Source organism: Pseudorca crassidens, chromosome 20 (assembly GCF_039906515.1).
Source record: "Pseudorca crassidens isolate mPseCra1 chromosome 20, mPseCra1.hap1, whole genome shotgun sequence".
In the NCBI taxonomy this organism is placed as follows: domain Eukaryota; kingdom Metazoa; phylum Chordata; class Mammalia; order Artiodactyla; family Delphinidae; genus Pseudorca; species Pseudorca crassidens.
In genome coordinates, this window is record NC_090315.1 from 25762194 (window position 1) to 25776784 (window position 14591).

The following is a 14591-nucleotide window of genomic DNA, read 5'->3' on the forward strand; positions in this document are numbered from 1 at the left end:
GAAAAAACTCATAAAAATCAGATCAGAAATAAATGAAAAAGAAATGAAGGGAACAATAGCAAAGATCAATAAAACTAAAAGCTGGTTCTTTGAGAAGATTAACAAAATAGATAAACCATTAGCCAGACTCATCAAGAAAAGAAAGGAGAAGATTCAAATCAATAGAATTAGAAATGAAAAAGAAGTAACAACTGACACTGCAGAAATACAAAAGATCATGAGAGATTTCTACAAGCAACTCTATGCCAATAAAATGGACAACCTGGAAGAAATGGACAAATTCTTAGAAATGCACAAACTGCCAAGACTGAATCAGGAAGAAACAGAAAATATGAACAGACCAATCACAAGCACTGAAATTGAAACTGTGATTAAAAATCTTCCAACAGACAAAAGCCCAGGACCAGATGGCTTCACAGGCGAATTCTATCAAACATTTAGAGAAGAGCTAACACCTATCCTTCTCAAACTCTTCCAAAATATAGCAGAGGGAGGAACACTCCCAAATTCCTTCTACGAGGCCACCATCACCTTGATACCAAAACCAGACAAGGATGTCACAAAGAAAGAAAACTACAGGCCAATATCACTGATGAACATAGATGCAAAAATCCTCAACAAAACAGTAGCAAACAGAATCCAACAGCACATTAAAAGGATCATACACCATGATCAAGTGGGCTTTATTCCAGGAATGCAAGGATTCTTCAATATAAGCAAATCTATCAATGTGATAAACCATATTAACACATTGAAAGAGAAAAACCATATGATCATCTCAATAGATGCAGAGAAAGCTTTTGACAAAATTCAACACCCATTTATGATAAAAACCCTGCAGAGAGTAGGCATAGAGGGAACTTTCCTCAACATAATAAAGGCCATATATGACAAGCCCACAGCCAACATCATCCTCAATGGTGAAAAACTGAAAGCATTTCCACTAAGATCAGGAAGGTTGCCCACTCTCACCACTCTTATTCAACATAGTTTTGGAAGTTTTAGCCACAGCAATCAGAGAAGAAAAGGAAATAAAAGGAATCCAAATCGGAAAAGAAGAAGTAAAGCTGTCACTTTTTGCAGATGACATGATACTATACATAGAGAATCCTAAAGATGCTACCAGAAAACTACTAGAGCTAATCAATGAATTTGGTAAAGTAGCAGGATACAAAATTAATGCACAGAAATCTCTGGCACTCCTATATACTAATGATGAAAAATCTGAAAGTGAAATCCAGAAAACACTCTCATTTACCACTGCAACAAAAAGAATAAAATATCTAGGAATAAACCTACCTAAGGACACAAAAGACCTGTATGCAGAAAATTATAACACACTGATGAAAGAAATTAAAGATGATACAACTAGATGGAGAGATATACCATGTTCTTCAAATGGAAGAATCAACATTGTGAAAATGACTCTTACTACCCAAAGCAATCTATAGATTCAATGCAATCCCTATCAAACTACCACTGGCATTTTTCACAGAACTAGAACAAAAAATTTCACAATTTGTATGGAAACACAAAAGACCCCGAATAGCCAAAGCAATCTTGAGAACGAAATACAGAGCTGGAGGAATCAGGCTCCCTGACTTTAGACTATACTACAAAGCTACAGTAATCAAGACAGTATGGTACTGGCACAAAAACAGAAAGATAGATCAATGGAACAGGATAGAAAGCCCAGAGATAAACCCATGCACATATGGACACCTTATCTTTGATAAAGGTGGCAGGAATGTACAGTGTAGAAAGGACAGCCTCTTCAATAAGTGGTGCTGGGAAAACTGGACAGGTACATGTAAAAGTATGAGATTAGGTCACTCTCTAACACCATACACAAAAATAAGCTCAAAATGGATTAAAGACCTAAATGTAAGGCCAGAAACTATCAAACTCTTAGAGAAAAACATAGGCAGAACACTCTATGACATAAATCACAGCAAGATCCTTTTTGACCCACCTCCTAGAGAAATGCAAATAAAAACAAAAATAAACAAATGGGTCCTAATGAAACTTCAAAGCTTTTGCACAGCAAAGGAAACCATAAGCAAGACCAAAAGACAGCCCTCAGAATGGGAGAAAATATTTGCAAATGAAGCAACTGACAAAGGATTAATTTCCAAAATTTACAAGCAGCTCATGCAGCTCAATAACAAAAAAACAAACAACCCAATCCAAAAATGGGCAGAAGACCTAAATAGACATTTCTCCAAAGAAGATATACAGACTGCCAACAAACACATGAAAGAATGCTCAACATCATTAATCATTAGAGAAATGCAGATCAAAACTACAATGAGATATCATCTCACACCAGTCAGAATGGCCATCATCAAAAAGTCTAGAATAAATGCTGGAGAGGGTGTGGAGAACAGGGAACACTCTTGCACTGCTGGTGGGAATGTGAATTGGTTCAGCCACTATGGAGAACAGTATGGAGGTTCCTTAAAAAACTACAAATAGAACTGCCATATGACCCAGCAATCCCACTACTGGGCATATACCCTGAGAAAACTAAAATTCAAAAAGAGTCATGTACCAAAATGTTCATTGCAGCTCTATTTACAATAGCCTGGAGATGGAAACAACCTAAGTGCCCATCATCGGATGAATGGATAAAGAAGATGTAGCACATATATACAATGGAATATTACTCAGCCATAAAAAGAAACGAAATTGAGCTATCTGTAATGAGGTGGATAGACCTAGAGTCGGTCATACAGAGTGAAGTAAGTCAGAAAGAAAAAGACAAATACCGTATGCTAACACATATATATGGAATTTAAGAAAAAGAAAATGTCATGAAGATCCTAGGGGTAAGACAGGAATAAAGACACAGACCTACTGGAGAACGGACTTGAGGATATGGGGAGGGGGAAGGGTGAGCTGTGACAGGGCAATTGAGAGGCGTGGACATATATACACTAACAAACGTAAGGTAGATAGCTACTGGGAAGCAGCTGCATGGCACAGGGATATCAGCTCGGTGCTTTCTGACCGCCTGGAGGGGTGGGATAGGGAGGGTGGGAGGGAGGGAGACGCAAGAGGGAAGAGATATGGGAACATATGTATATGTATAACTGATTCACTTTGTTATAAAACAGAAACTAACACACCATTGTAAAGCAATTATACCCCAATAAAGATGTTAAAAAAAAAAAAAGAAAATCATTTTTGATTCAACCTACCGAGCACCAAGTGCATCAAGTGCAGAATAGAAGAATAAAGGGTGATTTGACTTCAAAAAAAAAAAAGAGATTACAAGCAATTCAAAAATACTTGTATAGAAATGACCAGATTCAGTAATCTGAAAACAAATTGGCAAAATTTTTCTATTTTGTATCAATGGGGTTTAAAATTAATAGAAACATATATATACACAATGTAGAAAATTACAGACTTATTAGTAGGCTACAAATGAAGAGATAAAGCTATATTAATGTATTTTTACATATTACTTGTAAGACAACGTAGTTATTATACAAACGGCTATTCTAGTCTACTTATTTATTTATTTGGCTTCATTGGGTCTTCATTGCTGTGTGTGGGCTTTCTCTAGTTGTGACGAGCAGGGGCTACTCTTCGTTGCAGTGCACGGGCTTCTCATTGCGGTGGCTTCTCTTGTTGCGGAGCACGGGCTCTACGTGCGCGGGTTTCAGTAGTTGTGGCACATGGGCTCAGTAGTTGTGCCACACGGGCTTAGTTGCTCTGTGGCATGTGGGATCTTCCCATACCAGGGCTTGAACCCGTGCCCCCTGCATTGGCAGGCGGATTCTTCACCACTGCACCACCAGGGAAGTCCCCAAATGGCTATTCTAAAGGAGCATCTAGATGCCCTTCCTGGGAAGTGTCACATTGCGAGTAGTGTCAGGTATAACGTGAACACGCTCTCATTAAACACAAGCCAGGTAACCAATGATTCCTCACTCATGAAAGTGGTTCTCCGTTTACAAATGACCCTGTACATAGCAGCTACATGCATCAGAGAAAAATGGAAACACTACAGAGTCAAAATCAAATTAACATTTGTGATCAGGCCCATTTTAGCGTGAGACTCAAGCCGAACAGCCCTCCCAAGTCTACACAGTTAAAAGGTGCAGAGAGGTGGTGCAGTGGTTAAGAAGCTGCCTGCCAATGCAGGGACGGTTCGAGCCCTGGTCCAGGAAGATCCCACATGCCGCGGAGCAACTAAGCCCATGGGCCACAAACTACTGAAGCCCGCGCGCCTAGAGTCCATGCTCTGCAACAAAAGAAGCCACGTAATGAGAAGCCCATGCACCACAACAAAGAGTAGCCCCCCTCGCCGCAACTAGAAAAAGCCCGTGTGCAGCAATGAAGACCCAACGCAGCCAAAATTAAATAAATAAATTTATTTTTTCAAAAAGGTGCAGAGAGAACAAAGGTCACTATGAACATATCACTTATAAAACTATTCTCCATTCAAACAATGTGCTTTCACTTCCTCTTGTAGCAAACAAGGTTAATAAGAGTACTTACATCACCATTATGAGTAATAAGTGAAGTGACACAGATAAAGCTTGAAAAGTGCTTAGCACTTAGTAATAAGCACTTCACATAAGTGTTACCATTATTATTATATCCCCCTTGGACATCAGCAATTATCTCCAACGATCCTAGAAACTTATTTGTCAATCTCTCCACTCATTCTACAGATGTAATCTAACAACGCGATGCAAAGCAACTGTAAAGTGAAAATAACCAGTCTCTCAAAGATACAGAATTTCATTATGTTAATGAAAGTACTATTTTAAAAATGATGATAAGACACAAAATAGCAATTGACGTAGGGAGAACTAAGGATGATGAAGGGATGGGAACGTCCAAACATGTATTTTAATACCAAAGTGTCTCCACCTTAATTTACCAATAAATTGCCCCAGGAATCCTATGATGGCACACACCATGAGCATTCACTTCTCCCAGCTTTATCTACTAGCAATATGCTTTCTTCTCCACCTGGGGAATTTCTGCTCACCTTCCTCAGAATCAAAGTTAACATTTACTTCCTGTAGTCTTTCCCAAGCTCCCAAGGCAGAACCGTCTCTCCCTCCGGGGCCCCACAACACTGAGTTGACAGTGCTAGCAAAGCGATCCTCAGACTGTATTCCATTAAGTGCCACAAGCAAGTCTTCCCTGCTAGACCCTTAAGTTCTTTGAAAGCAAGGACTATGTTCCCATTGCCCAGCACAGTCCATGACATAGAAGGCACACAAGATGCATGATGAATTGAACTGGATCCTAGAATTTTAGGATTGGGAAGGGCCAAAGAGGCAACATTTGTTTTCAGATGCAAAAAGGAGACTCAAAGAAGATTGAGTGACTTGCCCAAGTCACAGAGACAGTGGCTGTGACAAGACTGCTACTCAAGTTTTCTTTCCCAATAAAATTCATGAGAACAGGACTGGCTCACTGTGTCTGGCTCACTGCTCCAAACTGGTTCATCAAGCACAGAATCTGGATGTATAGTAGATCCTCAAGTAACTGCTTTGATTACAAAACACTATAAATGTCAATCCATAAACGTTGAGAAACAGAGATATCCTAGTTTAATTTTTGCACCGTTCTCATATCAATTCCCAACTAAAAATTCTGAGAAATAAGCAAAATCACCTTGTATGGCATCATATTATATGAAAGTAATATATGTCAAACATTCTGCTTTCTGGCATTAACACATTTAAAGCGACCCCTGTTTCCAGGCTTACAGGTTTTCAGAAGCCTGTCTACGTAAAGTAAATAGTGAGATAAAATTGACATACTGTACACCAACATCCAAAAACATTATTCATACTGTGCAGACTATGTCAAACGCTAATAAAATGCAAGTGACAACTTGCCTTTGTGGAAACTAGACACAAGGATTCACACTTTGAGGAAGTTCAAGTTCACCAGCCAACAGCCACACCACGATTTGCTGCCAGCACGGAGAGGCGCTAAGGAGTATGCCTACTTCCAGGAAGTAAAACACTTGGATTTCATCAATGGGGAGGTCAGTAAGAGAGCCAGGACGCCCAACGAACAAGTGTTAAAGGAAACAAGCAGTCTCCTTTCCGTCTCTCAGAATTAGTAGATATCAGAGAGCATGAGTCCTTCCAGGAAATTCACGTAAGCGAGTCCCTAGAATTCTGACACACACTGCAATCGAAGGGGGCTATGAGGCCGAAGAAGGCCCGGGCACCATTAAGGCCCCTCCGGAAGGTATTTCTTGCACAAGGAAGGGATAAGAAAGCACTACCAGGCACAAAGGTGGAACCGCCAGCAAGGGAGCAGCCTCTGGGCGGATCCCAACGCCACCTCTGAGCCTCAGGCCCTCCCCACGCTCCCGTTCCAGCCAGACGCCCAGACCCGGCACTCTGGATCCCATCAAGGCGGGCGGTGGCCGACTCCACTCAGAGGGGCCGCAGTCCCTCACGGACCCCCAGAGCTAATGGGCGGAGACACCTCCTCAAAGAGTAACGGCCGCGGCCAAGCACCCCCGCCCACCCGAGCCCGGATCGCCCCGCCTGCGGCCTTCCCCGGCCTGTCGCCCACCCCGCAGGCCAAGCCGGGCTGGTATTAGCCCCGACCCGGCTGCGGGGCCCCGACTCCTCCTGCAAGGCTCCAAGGCGGTGGGAGTGAGCAGGTGCTGGGAGAAGGGTCGGCCCGGGGCCCGCGGCCCCTCAGCACTCACCATGGCGATTCCCCTAAGCCTGCAGCTAACAGCACCCACCCCGCGCGGAGCCTCCCGCGGTCAGGTGACTCTGCAGCCCCTCCAAGCCCCGCCCCCTCTAGCTCCGCCTTCGGACGCTGCAGGCAGCTCCTAGATTGGCCCTCCAAGTCTCGCGTATTTATTGGTCCTTGTCACTTCACGCTGGACTGAGGAACCTAGGCGCCAGCCAATCTCTCCACAGTGTGTGGCGGGACAGTGCGGAGTAGGGGGAAATCCATCGGCTGCAGGAAGGAGACAGCAAGAGCCTAAGGCAGCGTTTGCGTCTGCCTAAAAGGGAGGAATAAAAGGAGTGGGAGCTGCCGGAGCACATTCACTTTCTGCCTTGGCGCTGTACTCGCAGCGCGCACGCTCAAGAGGAAGACCAGGATTGGTTTACGGGGTAGTCGCAACTTCTTGTCCCAACCAATCCAGATGCAGCGGGGGGGTGGGTCCCGGCCCTCACTGGCTGGCGAGACGTCCGCGCGCGGGTTTCGTCGCGTTGCAGCTGTTTGCGGGTGTAGTCTTTGTCCGCGCCATGGAACCTGGTCTGATCCGGCGTTTAGCCCCGCGCCTGGGCATCGCCGAGCCGGAGGTGCTGAGGTGAGTCCGGTCGGGCGCACCCCAGCGGCCCTGCGCCCTCAGAAGGGATTTAGGCCCTACCTTAAGAAAAACCTCCCGACAGTGAGCTTCGTGAGCAGGCCGGAGGGGCGAGTGTAGACGCCCCTGGGAACAGCTAGCACTGTGGGATGCACGGTGGTGGGAAAGGGAGAGAGGCGGAGAGCTTGGGTCGTTTCCCTGAAACTTATTGAGAGTGCGTTTACGGCGGAGGCAGACCTACGGGGTAGAGACCTCATGGAGGGCAGTGTCTATGGTGGCAACGACTACGCAGGAAGTGGAATGGGGTGGTGTGCGGAGCCGCTGGGGATGGAGCGGAGCGCAGCTTCTCTGCAGCCTTTAATTTAAAAGAAACTTGCGAGAAAGCCTCGGATGGGGGGGGGGCGCCATTGGCGCTGAGACCCGATTTATAGAAGGTGCCAGCCACGGGAAGATGTGCGAAGAGGGCCCAAGCAGGGACAGCAGCCTGTGCAAAACCCCGGAGATGGGAAGGACTTTTGCATGATCCAGGGTTAGAAATAAAGTATTGGGGCTTCCCTGGTGGTGCAGTGGTGAAGAATCCGTCTGCCAATGCAGGGGACACAGGTCGAGCCCTGGTCCGGGAAGATCCCACATGCCGCGGAGCAGCTAAGCCTGTACACCGCAATTACTGAGCCTGCACTCTAGAGCCCGTGAGCCACAACTACAGAGCCCGCGTGCCACAACTACTGAAGCCCGTGTGCCTAGAGCCTGTGCTCCGCAACAAGAGAAGCCACCGCAATGAGAAGCCTGCGCACTGCAACGAAGAGTAGCCCCCGCTCGCCGCAAGAGAAAAACCGCGTTTAGCAACGAAGACCCAACACAGCCGATAAGTAAATAAATGTTAAAAAAAGAAAGAAAGAATTGTAGTTAAACTGGGGGGGCAGGGCTAGCCTGGGTGCTTGGACTGTCAATTAGGTGACAGAAGGGAAGGAAAGGAACACCTCCTGGACTCGTAATCATTTAGAACAGTGGTTCTCAAAGTGTGGTGCCTGGACCAGCAGTATCAGTATCTCCTTGGAACTTGGTAGAAATGCACATTTTTAGGCCCCACTATAGGCCTACTGATCAGAAACTCGGGCTGGGACCAGCAATCTTTTCACAAGCCCCAAGGTGACTGTCATGTACACTAAAGTTTGAGAACCACAGATTTATTTTTATTTATTTATGTATGTAAGTATGTATGTATGTATGTACGTATGGCTGCGTTGGGTCTTCGTTACTGTGCGCCGGCTTTCTCTAGTTTCGGCGAGTGGGGGCTACTCATAGTTGCGGTGCGCGGGCTTCTCATTGCAGTGGCTTCTCTTGTTGCAGAGCATGGCCTCTCAGCGCGTGGGCTCTAGAGCGCAGGCTCAGTAGCTGTGACGCAGGGCCTTAGTTGCTCCGCGGCATGTGGGATATTCCTGGACCAGATATCGGACCCGTGTACCCTGCATTGGCAGGCGGATTCTTAATCACTGCACCACCAGGGAAGTCCCAAGAACCACAGATTTAGAGGAAGGAGGAACCCTGGTCTCACTTGCCTGCCTATGTCACAATTCATGCTTGTTCCAGTAATGGAAGGCTGAAAGAAGGGTTGGCCTTTTTGGGAGGATTTCAGGAACTTACTTTTGCTTGAAAGTACTTGAGCACAGTGATGTCTGGAGTCAGAGGGTCTGTTCTGTTTTGTAGAACCCTGTCCTCCCCCAAAAGATGGGAGTTTCATTCCCAGCCCCAAATAAACTTGCATAGGAATTAGGGTCGGAGTGAAGTTCGCCAGGCTGAATTCATTGTTTACCAAAGTATTGGGCAGACTTCTGGGAAAGAGTTTTAGTGAATGTGTTGCTCAGGAAAGCAGAGGAGTACTTGCGACTGTCCCATGTGAAGTGTATTGGCCTAGCGGCACGAACCACAGAAACCAGCAATGCAGTCATGTGCCTGGACCTTGCAGCTTCCTACGTGAAGTTCCCCTTGGACAGGGTAAGTAGGTCCCACTGAATGTCTGAATAATCTGGTGCAACACTGAAGTTTAATCATGTTTTCATCTCTGGTGAAAACTCCATCAAAACTCCGTGTTTTAGAATTTTCCTGGCTATTCTCGTATGTTATTCTAGATGAACTTTAGAATCATTTTGTAGAGTTTGAGAAAAAAAATTTTTTTGCAACATTCTCTCTATTCTTTACTACCTAGTTTTCCTGAGCACCCCTTTCTTTACAGAAGGCTGTCTTCCACACTGCCACTAGCATCATTCTCCTAAATCACATACTTTAAAACCCATGTATTATTTTTCTTCCAGTGTCACAGTGGTTGAGAGCCAAGCTATGGCAAGACTCACATGTTGAGACCAAATCTCAACACCACCGGTTACTAACTCTGTGTGTCTCTAGTTTCCTCATCCATCAAATGGGGATAAAGGTATCCATTTCACTGGATAATTGTAAGGAGGAAACAATGTACTATATGTTACACTGTTAACACAGTGCCTGTCACATAATGGTACACTGATAAAAATGGTGGCATTAAAAACACCATTGGCTCCCCATGGGTTGGCTCCCCATTAACATCAAACTCTCCAGCCCTTCTTGAACCCTACTAACCTCAAGCTACACTGTTCACTTAACAGACCATGCATCTTAATGACTGACTTTGTAAATGCAATGCCTTTTTTTTTTTAACCTGGAATGCTTTTCTAGCAAGCTCCTGTTTGTCTTAAAATGACCCTGCCTTGCTGTTACATCCTTTATTAAGCTTTCCTTTCCCAAGCAGAGTTGGTGTCCCTCAGTTGTTGATCCTCCTGTTTCTCTCCCAGTTTCCCTCTTATCTCCCTTTCACACACACTCTCCCTCCCCACCTCACTCCCACTACTTCCCTCCTTTGTTTTTCCAATGAATTGCACATTGGCACCTTTGTTAAAGCAAATAACCATATATGCATCTCCTGTGTTTTTTAATTCACAGCTTGGCTGTGGTAACACTATGTTGTATTTTAAATTATCTGCACACATGCATGACTGCCTTTCTATAGTATGAGCTTATTGCCAGCGGTACTTAACTTGCCTGATATGATTACTGATTTTTGACTAAATGAAGCTAAACCTTTAGGTAGAGTGACTTGCCACAGAATTAATTAATCTTGGAAAGTTGACTTATTAAACAAGTGTTAAAGGCACTAATATACAGCACTTATGATTTTTATGATTCATCTGTTTTTCCTTTCAAAGGATTATTTAATTAAACTTTCTGGTTTGAACAAGAAGATGTATCAGAGTTGCCTTAAATCTTTTGAGTGTTTACTGGGCCTGAACTCGAATATTGGAATAAGAGACCTAGCTGTACAGTTTAGCTGTACAGAAGCAGTGAACATGGCTTCAAAGATACTGCAAAGGTATGAGGCATATAACTGAAAATCGATACTGATACATAAAGCAGAAATATCCAATGTCATGGTAATTTTCCGTCTTAAAAAATAACTAATATGCTGAAGTGACAGAATGCGTATCTTATACATTTAAATAGTTTGTAAGTTCTGATTTGCATTTTCAGTTTCTTTGAAATAATATTTTCTAACAAATAACTCTGCAAACACTGCTTTCACTTAGCTATGAGTCCAGTCTTCCACAAACACAGCAAGTGGATCTTGACTTATCCAGGCCGCTTTTCACCACTGCTGTACTACTTTCAGCATGCAAGTAAGTGTTCCTTTGAACATTCAGAAAAGTCTGTAATTTATAAATAAATTTCTCGTTGCCAAAGAATACTTCTAATTTAGTTGATTTCAACTCAGAGCATATTTTCCTAAATAACCTTAATAGTGGCCAAGTGACCTGATTCTCAGTTTATCCCACGATGGACCTGACAACTAGGAACTAGTGTTGCCCAAAGCCCACTTGCCAAGTAACAGCCACATATATGTATATGTATGCTAAGTCATGAAACCTATCATTAAACAGTGCTTAGTTGTGATTTTCCAGTCACATTTTTTTAAGTACTGATTGCAACTCTTTTTCAAGTAATTTATAAAACTTTTCAATGATAAATTCTTAATTTGAATCTTTGGGGTTATCTGTGTGTATACTGAAATTTTACCCTGGAAATATTAGTAATTGTTATCTTTGTCTAAAGTTGTCTTGTTTTATCTTGCTGGAAAACTCATTAGAAAACAAATTGTAGCTGGTGCTTAAAGAATAGGTTTCTTACTATTTAACCACTAATTTTGGTGTGTTTGGCTCCCTTAGCTACTATTAGTGAATAGAAATAGTCCCTTTATTTCAACAAAGGTATATGTATGTGTGGAGGGAGTATGGCTGTTATGGTAGAAAGCAGTATTGACAACCTCACTTTTGAAAGCACGTTTCACTGAACAAAGAAAGGTTTGAATGGGTCTGTTATTTTAAATAAGTTTGTTTTGTATTTTTCATTAGTGGTTGTTGTGAAGTGTTATTAGGGGGGGTTTTTGGAGGGGAGGGTGGTTTATATTCTTGTAGTCATATAAATAAAAGCATCATAAGTGTTTAAAGTGAGTTAAACACTTTAAAATGCTGTAATTGTCATTTAACAAGTTAACATCTGAGATGTATAAGAGTTCTATAAAGCATGAAGTACTATAGCAAATGTTTTTATGTGCCCTATTTGTTATGTAACAGACCCCGTGTGCATTTTATCTCTCGCAGTACAATAAATAACTAAATAAATAGCTTTAAAAGGTAAGTTTGCATGGTTTTAGCTAATGATATACGTTTGAAATAAAGGGAAAATTAAACAGTTGGGGGCTCTTCATAAAGCCTTAGTGGAAAGGAAATAAGTTGATAACTGGTTGGCCAAAGAAGATAACAATACTGATCTTAAGAACAGTAAGTTATCAAATTCTTTTGTAGGATTCTAAAGCTAAAGGTGGACAAAAATAAAATGGCAGCCACATCCGGTGTAAAGAAAGCCATGTTTGATCGACTCTGTAAACAGTTAGAGAAGATTGGGCAGCAGATCGACAGTGAGTATTCATTCCACGTTGCAAGAATGTGTCATTTGAAAGAACGTCTCTGAAATATATATTCTTGTCTATCTGTAGACAAGATCGGTTTTTACTGAGAAAATTACTGTTCTTTTCTATTTTTCAAATAAAATAGCTTAATAACTAAAAAACAAAAACAAAATAACCAGCCCTGTGATTCCGTAAATTCATACCTAGAAAATAGATTCTCTGTTCTGAAGTCTGACAGGAAAAGCCAAAGAAAAGAGAAGGGCAAGATCATTTGCCTTCTCCTTATCCTAGTATTTGGTCAATCAAGGTATCTGGTTTTTATTTGTGATCCAAAATAAGCCCCAAAACTAAAATTGAAAATAGGAGAAAAAATAACTCTGATAATACTTTTTTTTCCCCCTAAAGGAGAGCCTGGAGATTCAGCTACTCCACCATGGAAGAAAAAGAAGACAGTGGTTGAACCTTCAGCAACGGGTGAAGCATTATTAACACCGGATGAACATTGAAATTAGTACAATGGGATTAGTGTACAGTGGGTTTAATGCAGTGAACAGCCCTTTGCTGCTTTAGCAGCTTGCCTTGACAAGAGTCAGATTTTATATTTGCAGCAACATGGATGGATCTAGAGATTATCATACTAAGTGAAATAAGTCAGAAAGAGAAAGACAAATACCATATGATATCACTTGTATGTGGAATCTAAAATATGACACAAATGAACTTATCTACGAAACAGAAACAGACTCACAGACATAGAGAACAGACTTGTTGCCAAGGAGTAGGGTTCGATTGGGAGTTTGGGACTATCAGATACAAACTATTATATATACGAAGGATAAACAACAAGGTCCTACTGTAGCACAGGGAACTATATTCAGTATCCTGTGATAAACCATAATGGAAAAGAATATACATATATGTATAACTGAATCACTTTGCTGTACACCAGAAACTAACACAACATTGTAAATCAACTGTACTTCAATTAAAAAAAAAAGTCAGATTTTAACTAAATCCTGGAAGTGAATCATTTGATAAGACCAGTTTTCCAAGCAGTAGTTTACAGAAGTATCATGTAATTAAGAATACATCTGAAGGCAAACTGCTGAGGTTCAAATCCTGCTTCACCACCGAGTGGTTCTGTGATTTTAGGAAAGTGACAATTTCTGTGAGCCTCAACTTCCTAATCTATAAAATGTGATTAATATTAGCACCCATTTCACATAATTGTGGTGAGGGTTGAATGAGATAATACAATTAAAAAGTGCCGGATTCAGGGCTTGATAAATGTTAGCTATCATCAAGATGTCTTGGAATGCTTGGAGTGTAAGGGAGAGCGAAAAACTGATGTGTTAACTTCTGTTTCCACTTCTCATTTTGGTATCTTATTCCCTATTACCTTAATTAAGATAGAGGTTTTAAAGTAAACAAGCTTACTTCTTTCTTACTCATTTGTAAACATAAGGATTTTGAAACATTAAAAAATTTTTTTCTTTCATAGAAATAGAGAATGTAGTAGAGATCCCACATAAACCGCAAAAAGATGAAGATCTGACACAGGATTATGAACAGTGGAAAAGGAAAATTTTGGAAAATGCTGCCAAAGCACAAAAGGCTACAACAGAGTGATTTCAGCTTCCGGACCACCTGTACTGCAAACCAGCGGTGCATCTGCCACCTCAAGGAAGATGTGAGGGCTTTGGAAATTTGTTTGAACTTTTATAACAAGGATCCTATCCTTAATAGCAAAGAAACCAGCATTGGGGCTGAGCAGGGTGGCTCTCACATGGGCAGCAAATTCGTTAGATAAGCCACAGTGCCTGGTTGGCTCAGCCTTGGCTCCCCACAGGTCTGCTCTCTCCTACAAAATGTCATTGAAACCATTTTGCTTTCTTGTTTTGTTTTAAGCAAAAGACAGTCTCCTGTCCTATCTAGAATATGAAATTCAAGCTGAATGGAGTCTAAAGATTTTAAGTTTTTGTGTTAATCTCTTGGTTTGACTAAATATATAGTACAACCTGAGTTAATAAATATTATTTTTATATGCATTCAAGGTGCAGTTGTTATCAGTTTGGGAGAATCTGTGGTATGCCAAAAGCCGTCTACTCTAGCAGGAAAAAAGCCCAGGTTGCTGAACACTGAACCATACTGCTCCCCAGAGCACAAACTCTTGAATCAGACTTTCTGGGTTTAAAACACTACTCAGCCATTTACCACCTGTGAAACCTTGAGCAAATTAATTAGCTTCTTTATGCCAAATCAATAAGTAGGAATAAAAAT

The 14591-nt window shown here is 42.0% G+C and overlaps 2 protein-coding genes across 6 annotated transcripts in view; one reads left to right on the forward strand and one right to left on the reverse strand.

Annotated features, from left to right (window-relative positions):
* Positions 1-6813, reverse strand: part of VPS35 (VPS35 retromer complex component) — a 41509-nt gene extending 34696 nt beyond the window's left edge. The window contains exon 1 of one of the 2 annotated variants that reach the window (XM_067719877.1): positions 6704-6813. In XM_067719877.1, the coding sequence (XP_067575978.1) occupies positions 6704-6706 (3 nt within the window). In that variant the 5' untranslated portion in view covers positions 6707-6813. The remainder of the gene's footprint in view (positions 1-6703) is intronic. The other variant, XM_067719878.1, reaches the window with a different exon arrangement.
* A 39-nt stretch (positions 6814-6852) lies between these two features.
* ORC6 (origin recognition complex subunit 6) lies at positions 6853-14359 on the forward strand. Of its 4 annotated transcripts, none has more exons than XM_067719880.1 (7): positions 6853-7321; positions 7913-9313; positions 10555-10718; positions 10933-11022; positions 12208-12320; positions 12717-12785; positions 13813-14359. In XM_067719880.1, exons 2-7 carry the CDS (start codon positions 9266-9268, stop codon positions 13938-13940), a joined length of 612 nt encoding a protein of 203 aa, XP_067575981.1. In that variant the 5' UTR covers positions 6853-7321; positions 7913-9265; the 3' UTR covers positions 13941-14359. The 4 variants fall into 4 exon arrangements, with proteins under 4 accessions (XP_067575981.1, XP_067575982.1, XP_067575983.1 ...); XM_067719881.1 differs by having other exon boundaries at positions 9026-9313; XM_067719882.1 differs by having other exon boundaries at positions 9192-9313.
* The last annotated feature ends 232 nt before the right edge of the window (positions 14360-14591 follow it).

Bases quoted from the DNA above. Each gene is read 5' to 3' on its own strand.
- ORC6 (XM_067719879.1), top strand. From the start codon at position 7,257: ATGGAACCTGGTCTGATCCGGCGTTTAGCCCCGCGCCTGGGCATCGCC. The intron at 9,314-10,554 runs GTAAGTAGGTCC...TTCCTTTCAAAG, and splicing joins TGAAGTTCCCCTTGGACAGG to GATTATTTAATTAAACTTTC. The intron at 10,719-10,932 runs GTATGAGGCATA...GCTTTCACTTAG, and splicing joins GCTTCAAAGATACTGCAAAG to CTATGAGTCCAGTCTTCCAC.